Source organism: Bos javanicus, chromosome 29, assembly GCF_032452875.1.
Source record: "Bos javanicus breed banteng chromosome 29, ARS-OSU_banteng_1.0, whole genome shotgun sequence".
Classification (NCBI taxonomy): Eukaryota; Metazoa; Chordata; class Mammalia; order Artiodactyla; family Bovidae; genus Bos; species Bos javanicus.
Window position 1 is genome coordinate 48,220,262 of NC_083896.1, and position 16,960 is coordinate 48,237,221.

General features: G+C 55.1%; 1 protein-coding gene across 5 annotated transcripts in view; it reads right to left on the bottom strand.

Moving 5' to 3' along the window:
- SHANK2 (SH3 and multiple ankyrin repeat domains 2) overlaps nt 1-16,960 on the bottom strand; it is a 560,952-nt gene that overhangs the window by 266,695 nt on the left and 277,297 nt on the right. For all 5 annotated transcript variants that reach the window (XM_061407335.1, XM_061407333.1, XM_061407336.1 and 2 more), the window contains one exon: nt 13,602-13,715. In XM_061407335.1, the coding sequence (XP_061263319.1) occupies nt 13,602-13,715 (114 nt within the window). The remainder of the gene's footprint in view (nt 1-13,601; nt 13,716-16,960) is intronic.

Below are 16,960 nucleotides of genomic sequence, written 5' to 3' on the forward strand. Positions count from 1 at the left end.
ACAGCGCTCTGGGAGCTAAGAGGCTCAGGGACCCTCCGCTGGTCCTGAAAGGTAGGCAGGGAGGGATGAGGGTGGGCGTCAGAGACGTGGCGTCTGGATGCTCTGGGTCACACTCCCTGCTGGCCATGCTGAAGATGCAGCTGGCTCCCTGGGCACCCGCCTGGGGAACGGGGCTACATGGAGAAGCCCAGGGGAGCCCCCTCCGCGCACCCAGGGCGAGCACACAGAGAAACTCCCGGATCCAGGCGAAGGGCACATTTGCATCCCAGCCAAACAAGCAGCGGCTGCTGGGGTGCATTCGCCGCGGTTAACAGCTGTGCTGGCTTGGACCACGCTCCTGGGGGATCCGGCTGCATTCGGCAGTGATTGCACAGCACGAATCTCTAATCGAAACAATCTAGAGGCAGGGGCTCCTGCCTCATGGGCGCACTGGAGCTGGGGCAGAGGCACCGCGGGCTTCAGCCGCCTGGGCGGGAGATGAAACCAGCCCAGGCCCATCCCAGCAGGTGGCGAGCCTGGCCCAGTGTGGTCAGCTTGGCCACTGCCAGAGTTTAGAGCCCCATCCTCGGGTTTTGGCAGTTGCATAAATAATGCCAAATCCCAAATCGAAGCTTCAGCTGAGTTACAGGAAAAGCTCCCAAGCCACCCAGCCTGTGGCATCAGGAATTAGGAAACCCCGTGAGTTTTCAAAACAAAGTGTGTTTGTTTAAAGCTGGCAATGCTCTGGAGGAAGAAGACCTCTGAATGTGAGCACAAGACACGTGTCCTCAAGCATAACGTGGAGGCAGTGGGTGGCACCTCCAGGGGACCCAGTGCAGAATGAAAATGGGGTGGTGCAAAAATGACTAAGAATTCCAGGACGGTGACTTGAGAGTGGAAGAGAAGCACGCTGCCCGTGCACCGGTGGGTGTGGCCTGCCCATGAAGACAATCCCTGCTATGTCCCCACGTCCCCTGCCCCGAGGGCTGTGGGCAGGTCCTATCTCTAGGGAGCCGCTGAGAGCTGCACCCAGGGAGGAAACTCGGGACTCCCTGGAGGAGACAGATGGGAGGCAGCCAACGTCAGCGCGGTTCTAGGGCTGAAGACGGAAAGGAGGTGGCCTCGTGCTGTGGGGAGTGCCTGGGAGAGCCGACTCAGGGAGATGCACACTGAGCTGGACACGGAAGCTCTAACTCGAGAGGCTGCTCACGGAAGTGCTCCCTGCAATAGCAAAGCGGCAGCTGGATGGCCAATGTCATGTCAGTGTCACATCGGTGACGCCAGTGGCGCAAACTGCGTATCAGTGGTTCCTCCAGGACAGCACGAGAGCCTCTGGAGACAGTGCTTCTGAAGACAACCTTCAGGCCATGAGACCATGTCCTTGTCACTTGGGAAAGAGCAAAAGTAAGACCCAGAGTTTGAAAGGATGCATTCAATTTTGTTTACTAGGCATTTATACTCAGAGAAGGACTGGGGATTATCGACATGGGGGTAGGATTATGAGTGCCTTTTATTTTCTTTTTCTATACCTTTCTGTGTTTCCCAAATTCACTGCAGGCCCAAACATGATGTGTAGGAAGTGAAGTGAAGTGAAGTGAAGTGAAGTGAAAGTCGCTCAGTCGTGTCTGACTCTTTGCGACCCCGTCCATGGAATTCTCCAGGCCAGAATACTGGAGTGGCTGGCCGTTCCCTTTTCCAGGGGATCTTCCTACTATAGGGATCAAACTGGGGTCTCCTGCATTGCAGATGGATTCTTTACCAACCGAGCTATCAGGAAAGACGACGAGGATGATAAACATGTTAATTTCAAGAGTGAACACCCCTCCAATGATTACACACAAATGGCCAGTAAGCACGAAAAAAGATGCTCAACGTCTCTGGTCATCAGAGAAATGCAAGTGGAGACCACAGTGAGATACCACCTCACGCTCACTAGGATGGCGATTATCAAAAAACCCAGAAAACAGGCGTTGGCAAGGATGTGGAGAAATCAGAACTCTCATATCCCACTTGAGGGAATGGAAGATGGAAGACGGTCTGGCAATTCCTCAAAAGGTGAAACAGAGCTACCGCGTGATCCAGCAGCCCCACCCCTAAGTGTGCCCAAAAGAACTGAAAACAAGTATTCAAAGAAAAACCTGTGCATGAACATTCCTAGCAGTGCGTGTGTGTTAAGTCGCTTCAGCCGTGTCCGACTGCGACCCCATGGACTGTAGCCTGCCAGGCTCTTCTGTCCATGGGATTTTCCAGGCAAGAACACTGGAGTGGGATGCTGTGCCCTCCTCCAGGGGATCTTCCTGGCCCAGGGATCGAACCAGCATCTCTTACACGTCTCCTGCATCAGCAGGTGAGTTCTTTACCTGGGAAGCCCATTCATAGCAGTTCAGTTCAGTCACTCAGTCGTGTCCGACTCTCTGCGACCCCATGAACTGCAGCACTTGCTAAAGCCAAGAAACAGAAACCCAAATGTCCACCAACTGATGGATGGATCGACAAAATGATGTCTATATTCACAAGGGAGTATTCCTCAACCTGAACAAGAAATGAAACTGTGACACAGGCTACAATACGGATGAACCCTGATAACATCATGCGAAAGCAAGCCGGTCACCAAGGATCACATACAGGGGTCTTTCACTTGGAGGAAACGTCCAGGATGGGAGAACCCATGGAGACAGAAAGTAAATGAATGGTCCCCAGGGGCCGAGGGAAGTGGGAGATGGGGAATGCTTGTTAATGGAACGAGTTTCTTTTTGCGATGATCAAACATTCTGGAATTAGTGGTGATGTCTGCACACCTTGTGAATAGATGAAAACCACTGAATTCTATGCTTGAAAAGGGTAAATCTTACGGTTTGAGAAGTTCATCTCAATTTAAGGAGACGGAAAGCAAGGTGCCACGTCTGAAGTCCTCTAGCTCGAGGAGGGAAGTAAGCCGAGACAGGAAAGAGTTGACCGTCCAGCACTAATCTTACAACCTGAATTGATTAACCACTTTTTTTTTTTTTTTTTGCTGTACCATATGGCATGTGGGATCCTAGTTCTCTGACCAGGGACTGAACCCCTGTCCACTGGAGTGGAAGCATGGGTCCTAATCACTGGACCCATCAGGGAAGTTCCTTGATGAACCACTTGGAAGCTTCTGGAAGCTGCATTTGCTGACGATGAGGGTGACTGTTGGTTTATGTCTGTGAGCAATGCCCAAGCAGCCACTTCCTGCCCCGTCTTCTTGGCTGCCCGGGGCCAGGTGCCCTGGGACCCCAGGCTCCTCCTCCTCCTCCTCCTGGCTCCCCCACATCCCCAGACCCCGCCTGGCTAGGCACAGGGGAGACACAGAGCGTCCTCCCAGATGCTTCCTTGGCTCCACGATTTGCGGGAGCAGGAGCTGGCCCTTACATGTCTCCTTACATATGCATGTCTTCCATGTAATCTGCCAATGTGAGATTTCATCTTTCCCAGCATGCAGCCCCCATAAGCCAATGTTTATTCATTATCCCCGGATCTGTTTCCTATCGTCTATTTCAGCGGAGCCAAAAACAACATCTTAACTCAATAACAGAGCACCATCTGATGGCTTTCGTTCTCCAAAATGAGCCACAGCTCACTCGGCGGGGTGGCCCTTGGTTCCTGTCTGTGCCCCAGCTAGAGGGGGGCTCCCGGCCTGGCTAAGCATCCCTAGACTGGGTACTGAGGGAGAGACTGCAGGTTTGTCCTCTCTAGAATGACAGATGGTGGGTCAGGGTCCGCCTGCACATCCTGGGAGCATCCCACCTCTTGCAGGGCATGACAACACAATCTTCTGGGGCACTTAAGAGCCCATCACTCATGGATGATGAAGATGGGACAGCCAGTTACCTAAACAGGGTGCCCAAGCCCCAGTGCCATTCTGCCAGCTCTGCAGGGGGAGGAGGGTCCAGCTCCCTGTATTTGGGGTGAGGCAGGGCAGGCAGAGACAGAGATCACTGACTTTGGGTCCGTTGAAGGGACTGCTTCCTGAACAATCTCCAGGAGCCAGACTCGAAGACACCACGGCCTGGAGCGCTGATACTTCCTCAAATCTTAGAGTAGCTCACCACCTTCCCTGTGGTCCACAAACTCGATGGTTTTAAAGAGATCTCATCCAGTAGAGATGGAGAAGTTTAAAGTGAGAGAAGCTCCATCAGTGGAACTGAGATGAACTGTGTATGAGAGGGAGAATGGATCGATACCATCCTTATGCAAAGTCTACCATCCTCCCATCCATCCATCAATCCATCCACATATCCACCCACCCACCCATCAATCCATCCATCCAATCTCTCCACACATCCACCCATCCATCTGTTCATCCACCAATCCATCCATTCATCCACCCATCCACCCACCCACCCAAATCTTCACCCACGTGACCATTCACCCATCCATCCATCCAATCTCTCTACACATCCACCCATCCACCACTCCATTCACACACCCACCCATCCATCCATCTCTCCATCCATTCACCCAACCACCCAAACCCTCACCCACATGTCCATTCACCCATCCATCCAATCTCTCCACACATCCACCCATCCATCTGTTCATCCACCAATCCATCCATTCATCCACCCATCCACCTACCCACCCATCCATCCACTCACCCACCCAAACCCTCACCCACGTGTCCATTCACCCATCCATCCAATTTCTGCACGCATCCACCCGTCCATCTGTTCATCTACCAATCCATCCATTCATCCACCCGTCCACCTACCCACCCATCCAGCCAGCCATTCACCCATCCACCCGACCCCCCAAACCTTCACCCACATGTCCATCCACCCATCCATCCATCCACTCAAACTTTCACCCACCTGTCCATCTACTGCCCCTCCCTCATCTTCTCATCCATCCCAGAAGCACTTTCTCAGCACTTGGTCCATTTCAGACCCCACGTCCCGTATGGGGAATGCCACTATGAACTACTTGTATCCTCCTGGTTCTTTGCCCTCATGGAAGGGTAACACACCTCGGTCAACTCACCTTACAAATCATATTTACAAACTAACTCACAGGCCCACTCCTTCCATCCCCTTGGCTGGCACCAAGTACACAGATTATATCTGCCCCAGAGCACAGGACGGCCCTGGGCCTGGCCCTGCTGCTGCTGCCCTGAAAGATTTCCAAATGCTGGTGGGTCAGCTCGCAGCCTGGGCAGGTAACAGTCTCAAGACAAGACAGCACAGTTGCTGCCCTTGAAACTCAGATAATGGAACAGCCCCAGGGGGATGGGTTTGTACAGCAAGAAGGGGAGCGGGGAAGGTGTCTGTATAGAGTTCCATGCGGAGCAGAGCACAGCTTGTAAATACCAGTCTTTACCATCATCACAGACTGAACGGTGTCCCCAGACTCACAGGTCGAAACCCTGATCCTCAATATGACTGCATTTGGAAACAGAGTCTTTAAGGAGATAATTAGAGTTAAATGAGGTCATAACTGTGGACCCTCAGCCAACAGAATCGGTGTGCTTGTGAGAAGAGGGGCAACACCAGGGATGTGCCGGCATGAAGGCCACGTGAGGACATGGGGAGAAGACGGCCGCCGGCTGGCTGAGGAGAGGAGCCTCGGGAGGAGCCCGCCCTGCCCGCACCTGGCCCTCGCGTCCCGCCTCCAGAACTCAGGAAGATACACAGCTGCCGTTTAAGCCCCCTTGGTCTGCGGCACGTTGTCACAGCAGCCCTTCTCTGCCCACTGCCATCCACACAGGAGGCCCGGGGTGGGAGCAAGAGTTGTCACCCACCCCGGCTGAGACCCCTGCCCCCCAACCCAGAAGCCTGGCCAGTAGGGAACACCACTGTGCAAGGAGGCTGAGGGGACTGCGGACAGAGCTGGAGACGCCACATCCTGTGGCGCCAGGAGGGGCCGTGGAGGAGGGCAGGGCTGGTACCCGCATCGGCAGGTTGCCACGGTAACCAAGGGCCGGCCACCACGGCCACGGGGAGGGGAGAGGGCCTGGGTCCCAGGGTGACACCAAGGACTGAATCCTCCTGATAGAAGCAGACAGACCTGGCAGAGCTCTATTTCAGGGGCAAGCCCGAGCGTGTAAACCGGTATTTAAAACACAGAGCAGCTGCCTGGAGTCAAGGCGCACACACCCAGGCGGCAAGGCTCCAAGCGTATTTTAATAAAATGGCGTAAAAGAAGGAGGGTGGTGGGGGGCGGGGAGGCTGTGTGCTCCTGCCACGGTTGTTTAACAAAAACACGCTCATTAGCAGCCAGGACAATGAGTCCCCGTGTCGGTTTCATTCTCCGTTAGGGAACAGCTAGTGACTGGAAGCCGGCTCTCTCGTCGCTTATTAATATTTTGGATTACAGTTGTGCTAATAGAGTCATTTGCCTATATTTTTAAATGTTCTAAAGATAACAAAAACATTCTATTTTGGAGCCGACCATGCCCACTGTGGCGTGCTGCAGACGGTTCGCACGCTCCGTGACTAACGGGACGTCTGTTTAAGTGGGACTGCGCTGGGCCCTGCCCCCATGGCCGCACCCAGAGCCACTGGGAGACGTGGTGACAGCTCCCGCCTCGTCTCCCAGGGGGAAGGTGGGTCACGGCATGGCCTCCCCTCCCGGACAGAGAGCCCAGAGGCTCTGGCCTCTCAGCTGAAAGGGTGGCTGTGGCTGAGCACGCAGAGCCCCTTGGCTGGTGGAGCACACAACTGGCCCGGGCACGCCCCCCGCCCCCAGCCCTGCCCAGGCCTGGCACGCGATCACACCCACCCCCCCAGCCGCAGTGACTGATTCCGGGGTGGGGGACTACGGATGACCCAAGTCAACCTAACCAGGGCCAGGCCTGGGATGTTTGCCGAGGAGACAGGAAGACTCAGTCTCCTATCAAAACCTCTCTGCTGGACGAGGACTGAGGAGGACTGAGCCCAGGGCGCCGAGGACCAGGCTGAGGTGAGCTGCCTGGAAAAGAAAACGGCCAGCACGCAGAAGGTTTCCACCCGGCTCAGCCCAGATCGCATCCACCCAACTCAGCCCAGATTGCATCTGCCCAGCTCAGCCCAGATCCCAGGGTGGTCCCAGGCTGTGGGCCTGATGGGGCAGCAGGGAGGACCTCAGGGCATGCTGCTGCACGAGGGGGCTTCTGTGCCAGGACAGACTCCGGGGGCACCTGGGCCGGGGGTGCTGGACTCCATGTCCGCTCACCATCCCACCCTCAAACTTGAGGAGGCTTGAAGATGGCAACTGAAAGTTTGGGGTGAGCCCAGGGCAGGGCTGGGGCCTGTGGTGGGGTACAGGGAGGTGTCTTGAGGGCACTGGGGTCCAGGGCAGCCCAGGGGCTTGGGGGCTCCAGGGGCTCCATCTCATGCCTTCTGCAGGCAGGATCATGTGGGTCTGGGGCACACAGGGCAACTGCGCTGACAGTGACCAGCCGTGGCCTCGGCATTGTTCCCACCAGGTCACAGCAGCTGAAACCAGAGATGAGCTGGACTTCCGTTTACTGGGAGCAAGGAAACAAATGCTCAAATGCCCTGTCTGCCTCAGGGATCGCCCAGCTTCCGGGTGCGGGGTCAAAGAGCAGGGGTCTCGCTGTCAGCAGAGGAGCCCCCAATGGGCTGGGCCTCCTGCTGCCCTGGAGAAGAACCTGGGGCACGGGTCTGCACCACGGCCCGAGCGACCCCCTAAGGGTGAGGGGACTCTGAGGTGTCCGCAGCAGTGGGGCAGGGCCGTGGGACCAGGGTAAGTGCCAAGTAGAAACAGAGCTGGGATGAAGAGCAGCCTGTCAATGCCAAGGCCAACCACACAGAATCGATTCTTTCCTACCGGCTTTTTGCACCTCATCACAGCTCTGGTGGAAGGGGGCGCCTCACGGATCCCAGAGCCGGCCAGTCCTCCTGCGGTCACCTTGGCCACCTCTGGAATGCAGGGGGAAGGGGCGGTTAGACCAAGACCCACAGGGGCTGGGGAGAGGTGGGGAGGAGTCAGCACGATAAGGATCCACTCCTGCCGTCCAGAGTGCCACGTGCCCTCAGAGCATCGAAGGGGTTGGCACTCCATCATGGCTCCTGGGGCACTGACTCCGTAGAATAAATGTGTGATTGGTGTGGGGGTCGGGCATGTACCTAATTAACTGTCCGTGTCCTCCAAATCGCCATCCTCCACACACATACTGCACGGTAACATCACTACCCAAGCACCTCGTCGTCAACTCTCTGGGCTGATGCATGCAAACAGGTGCGTCTGTATAAATCAGGACACGCCTCCGTCTCTCCCGCATCGAAACAAGACCTCCTACAACCGTGCTCCCCCTCCGATGCTGCACAAGCAACCTGGAGCCTTCACGTCCTTCCCGGGTGAAGAAACCCACGCGGAGCCACCGTGCTTCCTTGAGGGAGGAGCCAGCCGGGATCCAGGGGGACTGAGAAGGAGCCAGGGCTCCCCCCGAGTCCCCATCACTCCAGGTGGATGCACATGGGCATTAGTCAGGATCCCACGCTGGGCACCCCATGGGGGGCTGCCCGAGTGCAGGGCTGTGCCGGAGCACAGTGTTACGAGTCTGAAAGGATCAGCCCCCGCCCAGACAAGACACCACAGAGAAAAGCCTGCTGGAAACACACACGGTCCTGAGAAATCAGAAGCAAGGTCAAGATGAGCAAGTGCGTCACTTGTGAGAGAAATAAACCACCAAACTCTTCATGGAACCGAGGGGAGCTTATATTAAATATCAACAAACCAGCCAACGACCCAAGGCCACCCCGTCTCAGCCTGCCCTTGGCTACCCTCGGCTTCTGGTCTTTGTCATTAGGCGACGAGAAATCAGTTGCTCCTGCTCAGAGGCAAAAAGCGCCGTAAGTAGGGCTCTCCACGGCGCTGTTCCTTCCCCGAAACAGTCACCTGTTGTTTAGCGCATGTGGGTGAGATTTGTGGCAACATGCTCGCTTTACAATATACAAAAGTGTTGCTATTGAGTCACTCAGTCATGTCTGACTCTTTGTGACCCCATGGACTCTAGCCCACCAGGCTCCTCTGTCCATGGGATTTCCCAGGCAAGAATATAGGAGCAGTTTGCTGTTTCCTCCTCCAGGGGGTCTTCCCAACCCGCATCTCCTGCATCGGCAGGCTGGTTCTTTACCACTGAACCACCAGCGAACACTGATATAAACGTGGTCCCACACCAAAGAGACAGCTTCTCAGGGCTCGAGCCAGCCAACTCTGTGCAGAAGCAGCTTGCTGCATGGAAACATTTAAAAAATATCTTCTCCCGTCTTCTGGATTCTATGTATACTCAACATAATTTTCAACATTAAAAAACAGGAGCTATAAAAAGTGCTAATTGTGAAAGCAAAGAATGGAGAAATTGGACTTCATTCAAAATTTTAAAGACCTTTCCACTTGTTAACAGACACAGAAAATGAAAACGCTGTCACAGACTGTGAAAAGTCTTTGCAACAGATACCTGATCAAAGAGTGATACCGGCATCTGTAGAGGGCTCCTCTAAGCTGGTGATGGCAAGATGAAGAGCCCAGTTAAAAATGGACAGAACGCTTGAACTGCTACTTTGCAAGAGAAGCTATAAGTAAGGTAAGTAAGCACATGTTGCTCAGTTACTAAGTCGTGTCCGACTCTGTGACCCCATGGACTGCAGCACACCATTCCTGCAGCCTCTTCTGTCCTCCACTATCCCCGAGAGTTTGCTCAAATTTATGTCCATTGATTCGGTGACGCTATCTAACCGTCTCATCCTCTGCCGCCCCCTTCTCCTTTTGCCTTCAATCTTTCCCAGCATCAGGGTCTTTTCCAACAAGTTGGCTCTTTTCAACAGATGAGCAAAGTATTGGAGCTTCAGCATCAGTCCTTCCAGTGAATACTTAGGGCTAATTTCCTTCAGGATTGACTGGTTTGATTTCCTGGCAGTCCAAGGGACTCTCAAGAGTCTTCTCCAACACCACAATTTGAAAGCATCAATTTTTCATTGCTCAGCCTTCTTTATGGTCCAACTCTCACATCCATATATAACTACTGGAAAAATCATAACTTTGACTATATGGACCTGTGTGGTGTTTAATAACATTAGTCATCAGCACAATGCAACTTACACCTACAGTAAGATATTCTCCACACCCATCTGAATGGCTGAAATTAGACTGATATTACCAAATGTTGCTGAGAAGTGGAGCCACCAGAATGCTCACACACGGCCGGCTGGAGTACAAGATGGACAGTAGTTTGGACAACTGTTTGGCAGTCTCTTATAAAATTAAACACACTCCTATCTGTGGCCCTAGGTGCTTCCCCAAGAGAAAGGAAAAGACATCTGGAGAAAGACTTGTACAAAAATGTGCGTAGCATCTTCAGTCACGAGCCCAGATTGAGAAGCAACACAAACGTCCATTACCAGGAGCACACGTGAACATCCTGGGGCATAAATATACAACGAACACTCACTGAAAACAACGTTCACAGAGCCCTGACTTACACCCCTGCAGTGGCATTCAGTAGCGGGAAACGCGCCGGGCTCAGGAGTACGTGCTGTAAGTTCCAGCTCTGAAACAATCGCAGGCTACACTGATCTCCGGTGGCTAAAACTGAGGACCCCGTGGGGACTTCCTGAAGACAGACACCCCCTCCCATCCCTCATGTACCCTGCCTCTTGTTTGTAGAAAAGCTTTAGCTTCCCAGGCCTTCCCCAAGTTCCAAAGTGCAAATTTAATCAGATAAATACAAAACCAAAGGGAAACAGTCAAGCCAGACGGAATAATAATAGTTTTGCCGTAAAACAAAGTCAAGGACTTTCAGTTCCTCCTCAAGGGCTATAGATGATATTCTGAGCCACATTCTTGAGCTGTTTTGCAGATACTCAAACCCCCACCAGGCGGAAGAAGTTAACTGCATGTTGCCTACAAGCACACAGACCCTGGAGTGAATGAAGCCATAAAGTTGATGGTTGAAATTCCAGAAACATCATACTGTTCCCTCACCACCAACCAATCAGAGAGCTGCACGTGAGCTGACCACGCCCCCCACAACCCTCTCCCTCACACCTGGGGCTTTTGAACTTGAGCTGCCCATTCTCCTTGCTTTGTGACGTCTTGCAATAAACGCTGCATTTTCCCTCACCACAACCCGGTGTCAGCAGGTCGGCTGTACTGCATGTTGGGTGAGTGGACTCAAGTTTGGTTCAGCGAAAGAATCAGAACCAGGGTTGCCTCTGGTTGGCAGATAGGTGACGGGAAAGCAGCCAGAGATACTGTTTTGGGGAGATGGACATGTTTTCTTGATTGCAGTTGGAGACATAGGTGTACACATTTGTCCAAATGCACTGAACTCTACTACCACATGGGCATTTTTACTGCACGTAAGTCATCACCTTTATAAAAGATGGTGCTGGGTCGCAATCTCAGAAAGCCTAAGGCAACGAGAACCCAACAGGAGCCACTCTGGACTCCCCCACCCAAAGTGAAGTGAAAAGTGAAAGTCACTCAGTCATGTCTGACTCTCTGCAACCTCGTGGACAGCAGCCCACCAGGCTCCTCTGAGTTCTTAAAAGTGGAGGAAAGGGGGCAAAGCGAGGGCCAGAGATGAACAGCCTGAGGCCTGGCCCATAACTGGGGGGTTTGAGGATGGAGGAGGGACCACCAGTCAAGGGGTGCGGTGGCCTCCAGAACCTGGAAAAGGCAAGTAAATGGACTGTCCCCTAAAGGTCTCACAAAGCAACACAGCCCAGCTGACACCACCACGAGACCACCCTCCCCTCCACCGCACTCCTGACCTCCAGAACCACAGGATATCACACATGTGTTTGAAGCCACCACGTTCGTGGAAAAAATGTCCAGCTCCTAAGATCCTTAACCACAGTGTGGATCACACACTCTCGTGGTTATCCACATATAGCATGGATTGGAAGGACTGATGCTGAAGCTGGAGCTCCAGTACTTTGGCTACCTGATGCAAAGAGCTGACTCACTGGAAAAAAACCTTGATGCTGGGAAAGACTGAGGGCAGGAGGAGAAGGGGGCAACAGAGGATGAGATGGTTGGATGGCATCACTGACTCTACGAACATAAAGCTGAGCAATGTTGGGGAGATAGTGAAGGACAGGGGAGCCTGGCATGCCGCTCGCTGTCCATGGGGTCACAAACAGCTGGAGACGACTGAGCGACTGAACAACAACCCACCCTCCCTCCAGGAAGCTGGTATTTTCTGGAGGACGCAGGGAGCAGGAAGGCCCAAATGACCCTCACATGGTCGCTCTGGGCTCTTCTGTCCAGGTGTGAAATTGCCAGCAATACCAAGCACCAACATGCCTGAGTCTTCCAGTGGAAGCATCTGGGCAGGAGACCAGTGGCGCTGAAGCTGTTAACCTGGGGACAGAGGGAGGGCCGGATTTCCTCCCGGTCAGGAGGGGAGGGGTGAGGTGTCCAGCAACCTGGAAAAGCAGATCAAGCTCACGGGCCAGGGTCTTGCCCTTCCCAGACCAGAGAGGCCGGGTAGCTGCTCACAGGAGGGCACACGTGTGAGCCAGCGGGTGCTGGGCACTGGAAGGGTCAGGAAGTCCAGCCTGTACCAGGGGCTCAGAATATCATCACCAAGCCCATGAAAACACGCTCCCATCTGCCTGCTGACCACTGGTCCACCTAGCCCAGCACGACCAGTCTTCCCTTTCAGGATGGAGTGAGTGATAGCTCTTACCTCGACACCCCTACAAGATGGCAAAGGTGACCGTCCCCGTCTGGGTTTAACCTAAGCAGGACTGTGGGAAGCTCAGTACAGACCGACACGCTCATAGAATCCCATTCTCAGAAAGGGAACCAGCTGGGCGCCCTCCATGTCTGCAGACCGGAGACACAGCCTGCTTTTCCGGGCTCGCCTGTTCAAGATAGCTAATTTCCCGGTCAGGCTGGCCCAGCTAGAGCTGGACTGGGAACCTCGAATGGGTCAGGGCCACCAGACTGCCCACGGACGCAGAAAAGCTACTGGCTGCAAAGCAAACGTGGCTACTCCTGCCATGCGTGTCCCAAGACTGGGATTCTACCAGAAGTGGCCAGGGCACGTGTTGACCAGGCTCTTACAAGAAACCTCTGCTCTGCGTGGCTCCAGCTCATCCGTTTTTTCTCAGCACCCTTTTATATAAGTGGAATCCTCATAACATTTTAATCCACTCATTCTTTCGGCAACCACATTCAGGGCGGGTGTCAGAGCTGTACCTGGAAGTTTGGGGAGGGGCTGGAATGACTTGCTTCCGTGAGCACCGACCTCTTTCTAGCAGTTTTCATTGAGACATCAAACCTCAAGTCCTCAGGGAGGGCCTGGCAGAAGCCGGTGGGAAATGCAAAGCTGCCTGTTATGAAAGTTGGCGCGAGATCGATAGAATAGTTTCAAGCATTTAATCAACCCTCGAAGCCTTTTTCCAATGGCTCGAACGCAGGGTCCAAGTTTCCTGGCAAGTGCAGTGAGCCGCGTTTTAACTACAAGCTTCCAGGCTGCTCTTCCCCGCCGCACTGGTTTCTGGTTCGAACAAAAGCAGGCGGGATGGCGTCCACCGCTCAGAGGATCAGAGATATCCTCCTGCCAGTACCTGCCGTGCACTGGACATCGCCAACGACGCCGACCCCAGGCCCGGGAGAGGTGGAGCACGCGGGCGGGGTCCGCTTACCTGCCTGGCTGTCCCGGGGCTTGCAGTGGACCTCCTCCACACACTCTGCGGGGAACCATCCGATGTGGCCGCGGGCGCTGCCTTCCCAGAAGCCGCCTTCGCCGATGCTCAGAACTGCACACGGAAAGGGGCGGGGTTAGTGGGCGGGGCTTGGGGATGAGGCCGAGAAGGGCGAGCGGCTCTGGTCCATTTGCCGGCTGACCACGCCCCCTTCAGTGGAGGACCAGGGGCCTGGCAAAGCGTCCCTCGGAAGGGGCAATGCGGAGCCTCTGAGCCCCTCTGCCTGTTAGGCCCGGGTGCGAGGATGCAAGCACGGGGCATCCCGGCATCCTCGTATCTTGCAGCACCAGGCATATGGCCCGTGTCCTGTCCCTTGGGTCCCAGTTGAGATGGGAGGTTGGGGGCCTCCAAGTCCTCATCATCAGTTATTACAAGTGTCAGAGTCGGGGGACAGGCCACCCCGATGAAGAGAAGGAACCATGAGGTCCCGAGCTGGGGACAAGAGTCCAGGCTCACAGGATGCCCTAAGTTAGTTTGATGAAACAGATTTCACAGCAGGAGACGGAGAAGCAGCCTGCCTGGCAGCTACAAGACACCGCCTGGACTTGAAGCGGGCTGGCCGATGCCCCACACGGGCGGCCCCGGGCCTTCAGCTGGCTTATTAATGAAGAACCTATGGATTATGTTGGTGCTACAAGCAGCAGGGGACAATATACAAGTCCTGAACATCCAACGGAAAGACTGATGCTGAAGCTGAAACTCCAACACTTTGACCACCTGATGTGAAGAGCCAACTCATTAGAAAAGACCCTGATGCTGGGAAAGACTGAAGGCAGGAGGAGAAGGGGATGACAGAGGATGAGATGGTTGGATGGCATCACCGACTTGACGGACATGAGTTTGAGCAACCTCCGGGAGTTGGTGATGGACAGGGAGGCCCGGCGTGCTGCAGCCCATGGGGTCGCAAAGAGTCGGACACGACTGAGCGACTGAACTGACTGACTGATGCGCAGCAGGGAGCCACGGTGCACAGTGAAAACAGGACAAGGGCAGCGGGACAGACACAGCTGCTCTGCCTGCAGGGCTGAGAACGCTGGGCTCCCCGTCCCTGGCTCAGCGCTGGGTGCGCAAGGGCCTCGGACGAGGACGAAGTGTACTTGTTTTTAAAGCATCGGTGAGCAATGCAAATCCTAAGACGAGAGGGCCCAGGCATCGCCTGGACAAATGTTTGGGTTGTCAGGGATAAGAGCTCGGTGGTGAGGGTGGGGAGGGTCTTTGTCTCTTAGGCCTGTGATGCTGGGCTGGGGGCGCTCCCCGCCCCCCACAACACCCCGGCTCCCTCAGAGCACAGCTGTGCCTCAGGAGGTCAGTACAATCTCTGCACGTCTGAAGCTTCTGTAAATTACCCGGGAGCCCCAGGCACCAAGGCTGTGGAGGAGGGACCATAACCACAGACCTCATCTTAATCTCTGAGACCAGATAAAGGATGCCTAGACCCATGAATTTTGAAGGTCAACAGCACAGAGAACATCAGTCTTAAAAGTCCTTGCCTGATAATTCGAAGAAATGGCCTGAACAAATGAGACGGGCAAGCCCCCTGCTGACCAGGATGATGGCAATCCCTCAGACCACTTTCTCCAAAATTCAGTGCTGGTCTCACACTCTGTGCAGCCTGGCTGACGTACACCACGGGGGCCCAGCTTGGACGAGAGAGGGTCATCTCGGAGCACTGCCCCAGATGGCCGGCGGGGGACAGGGGCCTGCCGCAGGGCGCTGTCTGGCCAGTGCCCACCCATCCTACTTCTTGGCAGCTGTGAGCAGGCCCCTGTGCTGTCGTAGAGGGTCTGGAGGAGGAGGGGCCGTCCAGGGAGACACCGGGCAGCTCCTGGAACACCTGCCTCGCTTTCTCCACTTATCAGAGCAGGAAAACGCTCCTCAGCTCAGAGCGGCCCCAGGTGTGAAAAGGACACGCTAACCTCACAGCAGGAACCTCCGGCCGTCACTGCCTCCGCCTGCCTCCGGCCCCCGGCCCCCTCCAGCGATGACACACGCAGACCCACGTAGGATCTGTATCGAGAACACGCTTCTGGGTGTGACTGTTAGTACAAAATTGCAAAGAGAATGACCAGCCGTAGACAGCTGACTTGAGAGCGGGGAGATGGGTGGGAGGATGCGGTCCGCTCGGGGACCCTTTCCAGTGACCTCGGGGGGCAGAGGAGCCACAGTCTGTGAGTGAGGGAGGGAGAAAGGGCCCAGGTTGCTCCTGGGTGTCTGGTTCAGCAATGGTAGCTGGGGGTCCTCTTTCCTGGGGCAGGAGGCGGGGAGGGGATGTGTATGGGGTCCCGTCTGGACCAGGCTGTGTGTTAAGGGAGGGACTCACTTCTGTCCCTCAGTGAGTCCAGCAGCCGGGTCTGCTGGCTCATCTGGCCTCACCGTGGGCCTGCACTCTGGGCTGTCTGTCCACCCACATCCTGGGGAGGGGCTTAATGGCTCTCCAGGCCAGGTGCCCCTGTTACAGCGAAGAGGGAGCTGGGTTGGGTTCATGCATGAATTCTAGTTCTAAGTCACTGAAAAGTCAACACGTCACACCTGAGAAGCGACAGTCTTCACTGTCCTTTACAGGTCAGCCAGCTCCTGGAGGCCGAAACAAACTGGCTGGAGAAGGTGCCAGGGGAGCCTCTGCCCCAAAAGCTGCCTGCAGGCCAAGCCCTGTCCCCCAAAGACATGCACCCTCCCTTGTAAACAGAAAAACAATAATAACCACCCACACTGGATTAGGCTGGCAAAGTTAACAGGCCCCCACCCCCACCCCAGCCCACCTTGCCTGGTCACCAAGGAAGGACCCGACTGAGGGGAGGGGCCGGCCTCTGGGTTGAGAAAGCTGAGCCCCAGGCCTGCCCACATTCTGCACCCAGCCCCAGATAGGCATGGACATCTACACCACCCAGAACTTCAGGCCACCATCACCAGGAGGAGCAGGACAGTGCCCTGTGCCCAGGCACCCCTCAATTCAGAGAGATGTTGGGGTGCACTCTCCCAGGGGCACGGGCTCAGTGTCCACTGGGAACATTAAGACCCGCCTCCTAGGGCTGAGCAGAAAAGATGTGAATAATGAAAGCTGCAGGGGGTCAGCAGGACCCCCAGGGCCCACCACCTGCCACCCGCACCCCGGAACTGGAGACAGTGAATCCCAAGGCTTAGTCTGCCCGGTGTGGGGACTGGTGTTAGAGCGGCCTGTGCTGCTCACACGATGGGAGCCGATGCCTGCGGCCCGCATCTGCTGGCAGGTTTACACGAAAAACGTGAGCTGTCCCGGAAGCGGTGAGCCTGACGAACAGCAGGCGCCGACAAGTCTCCAC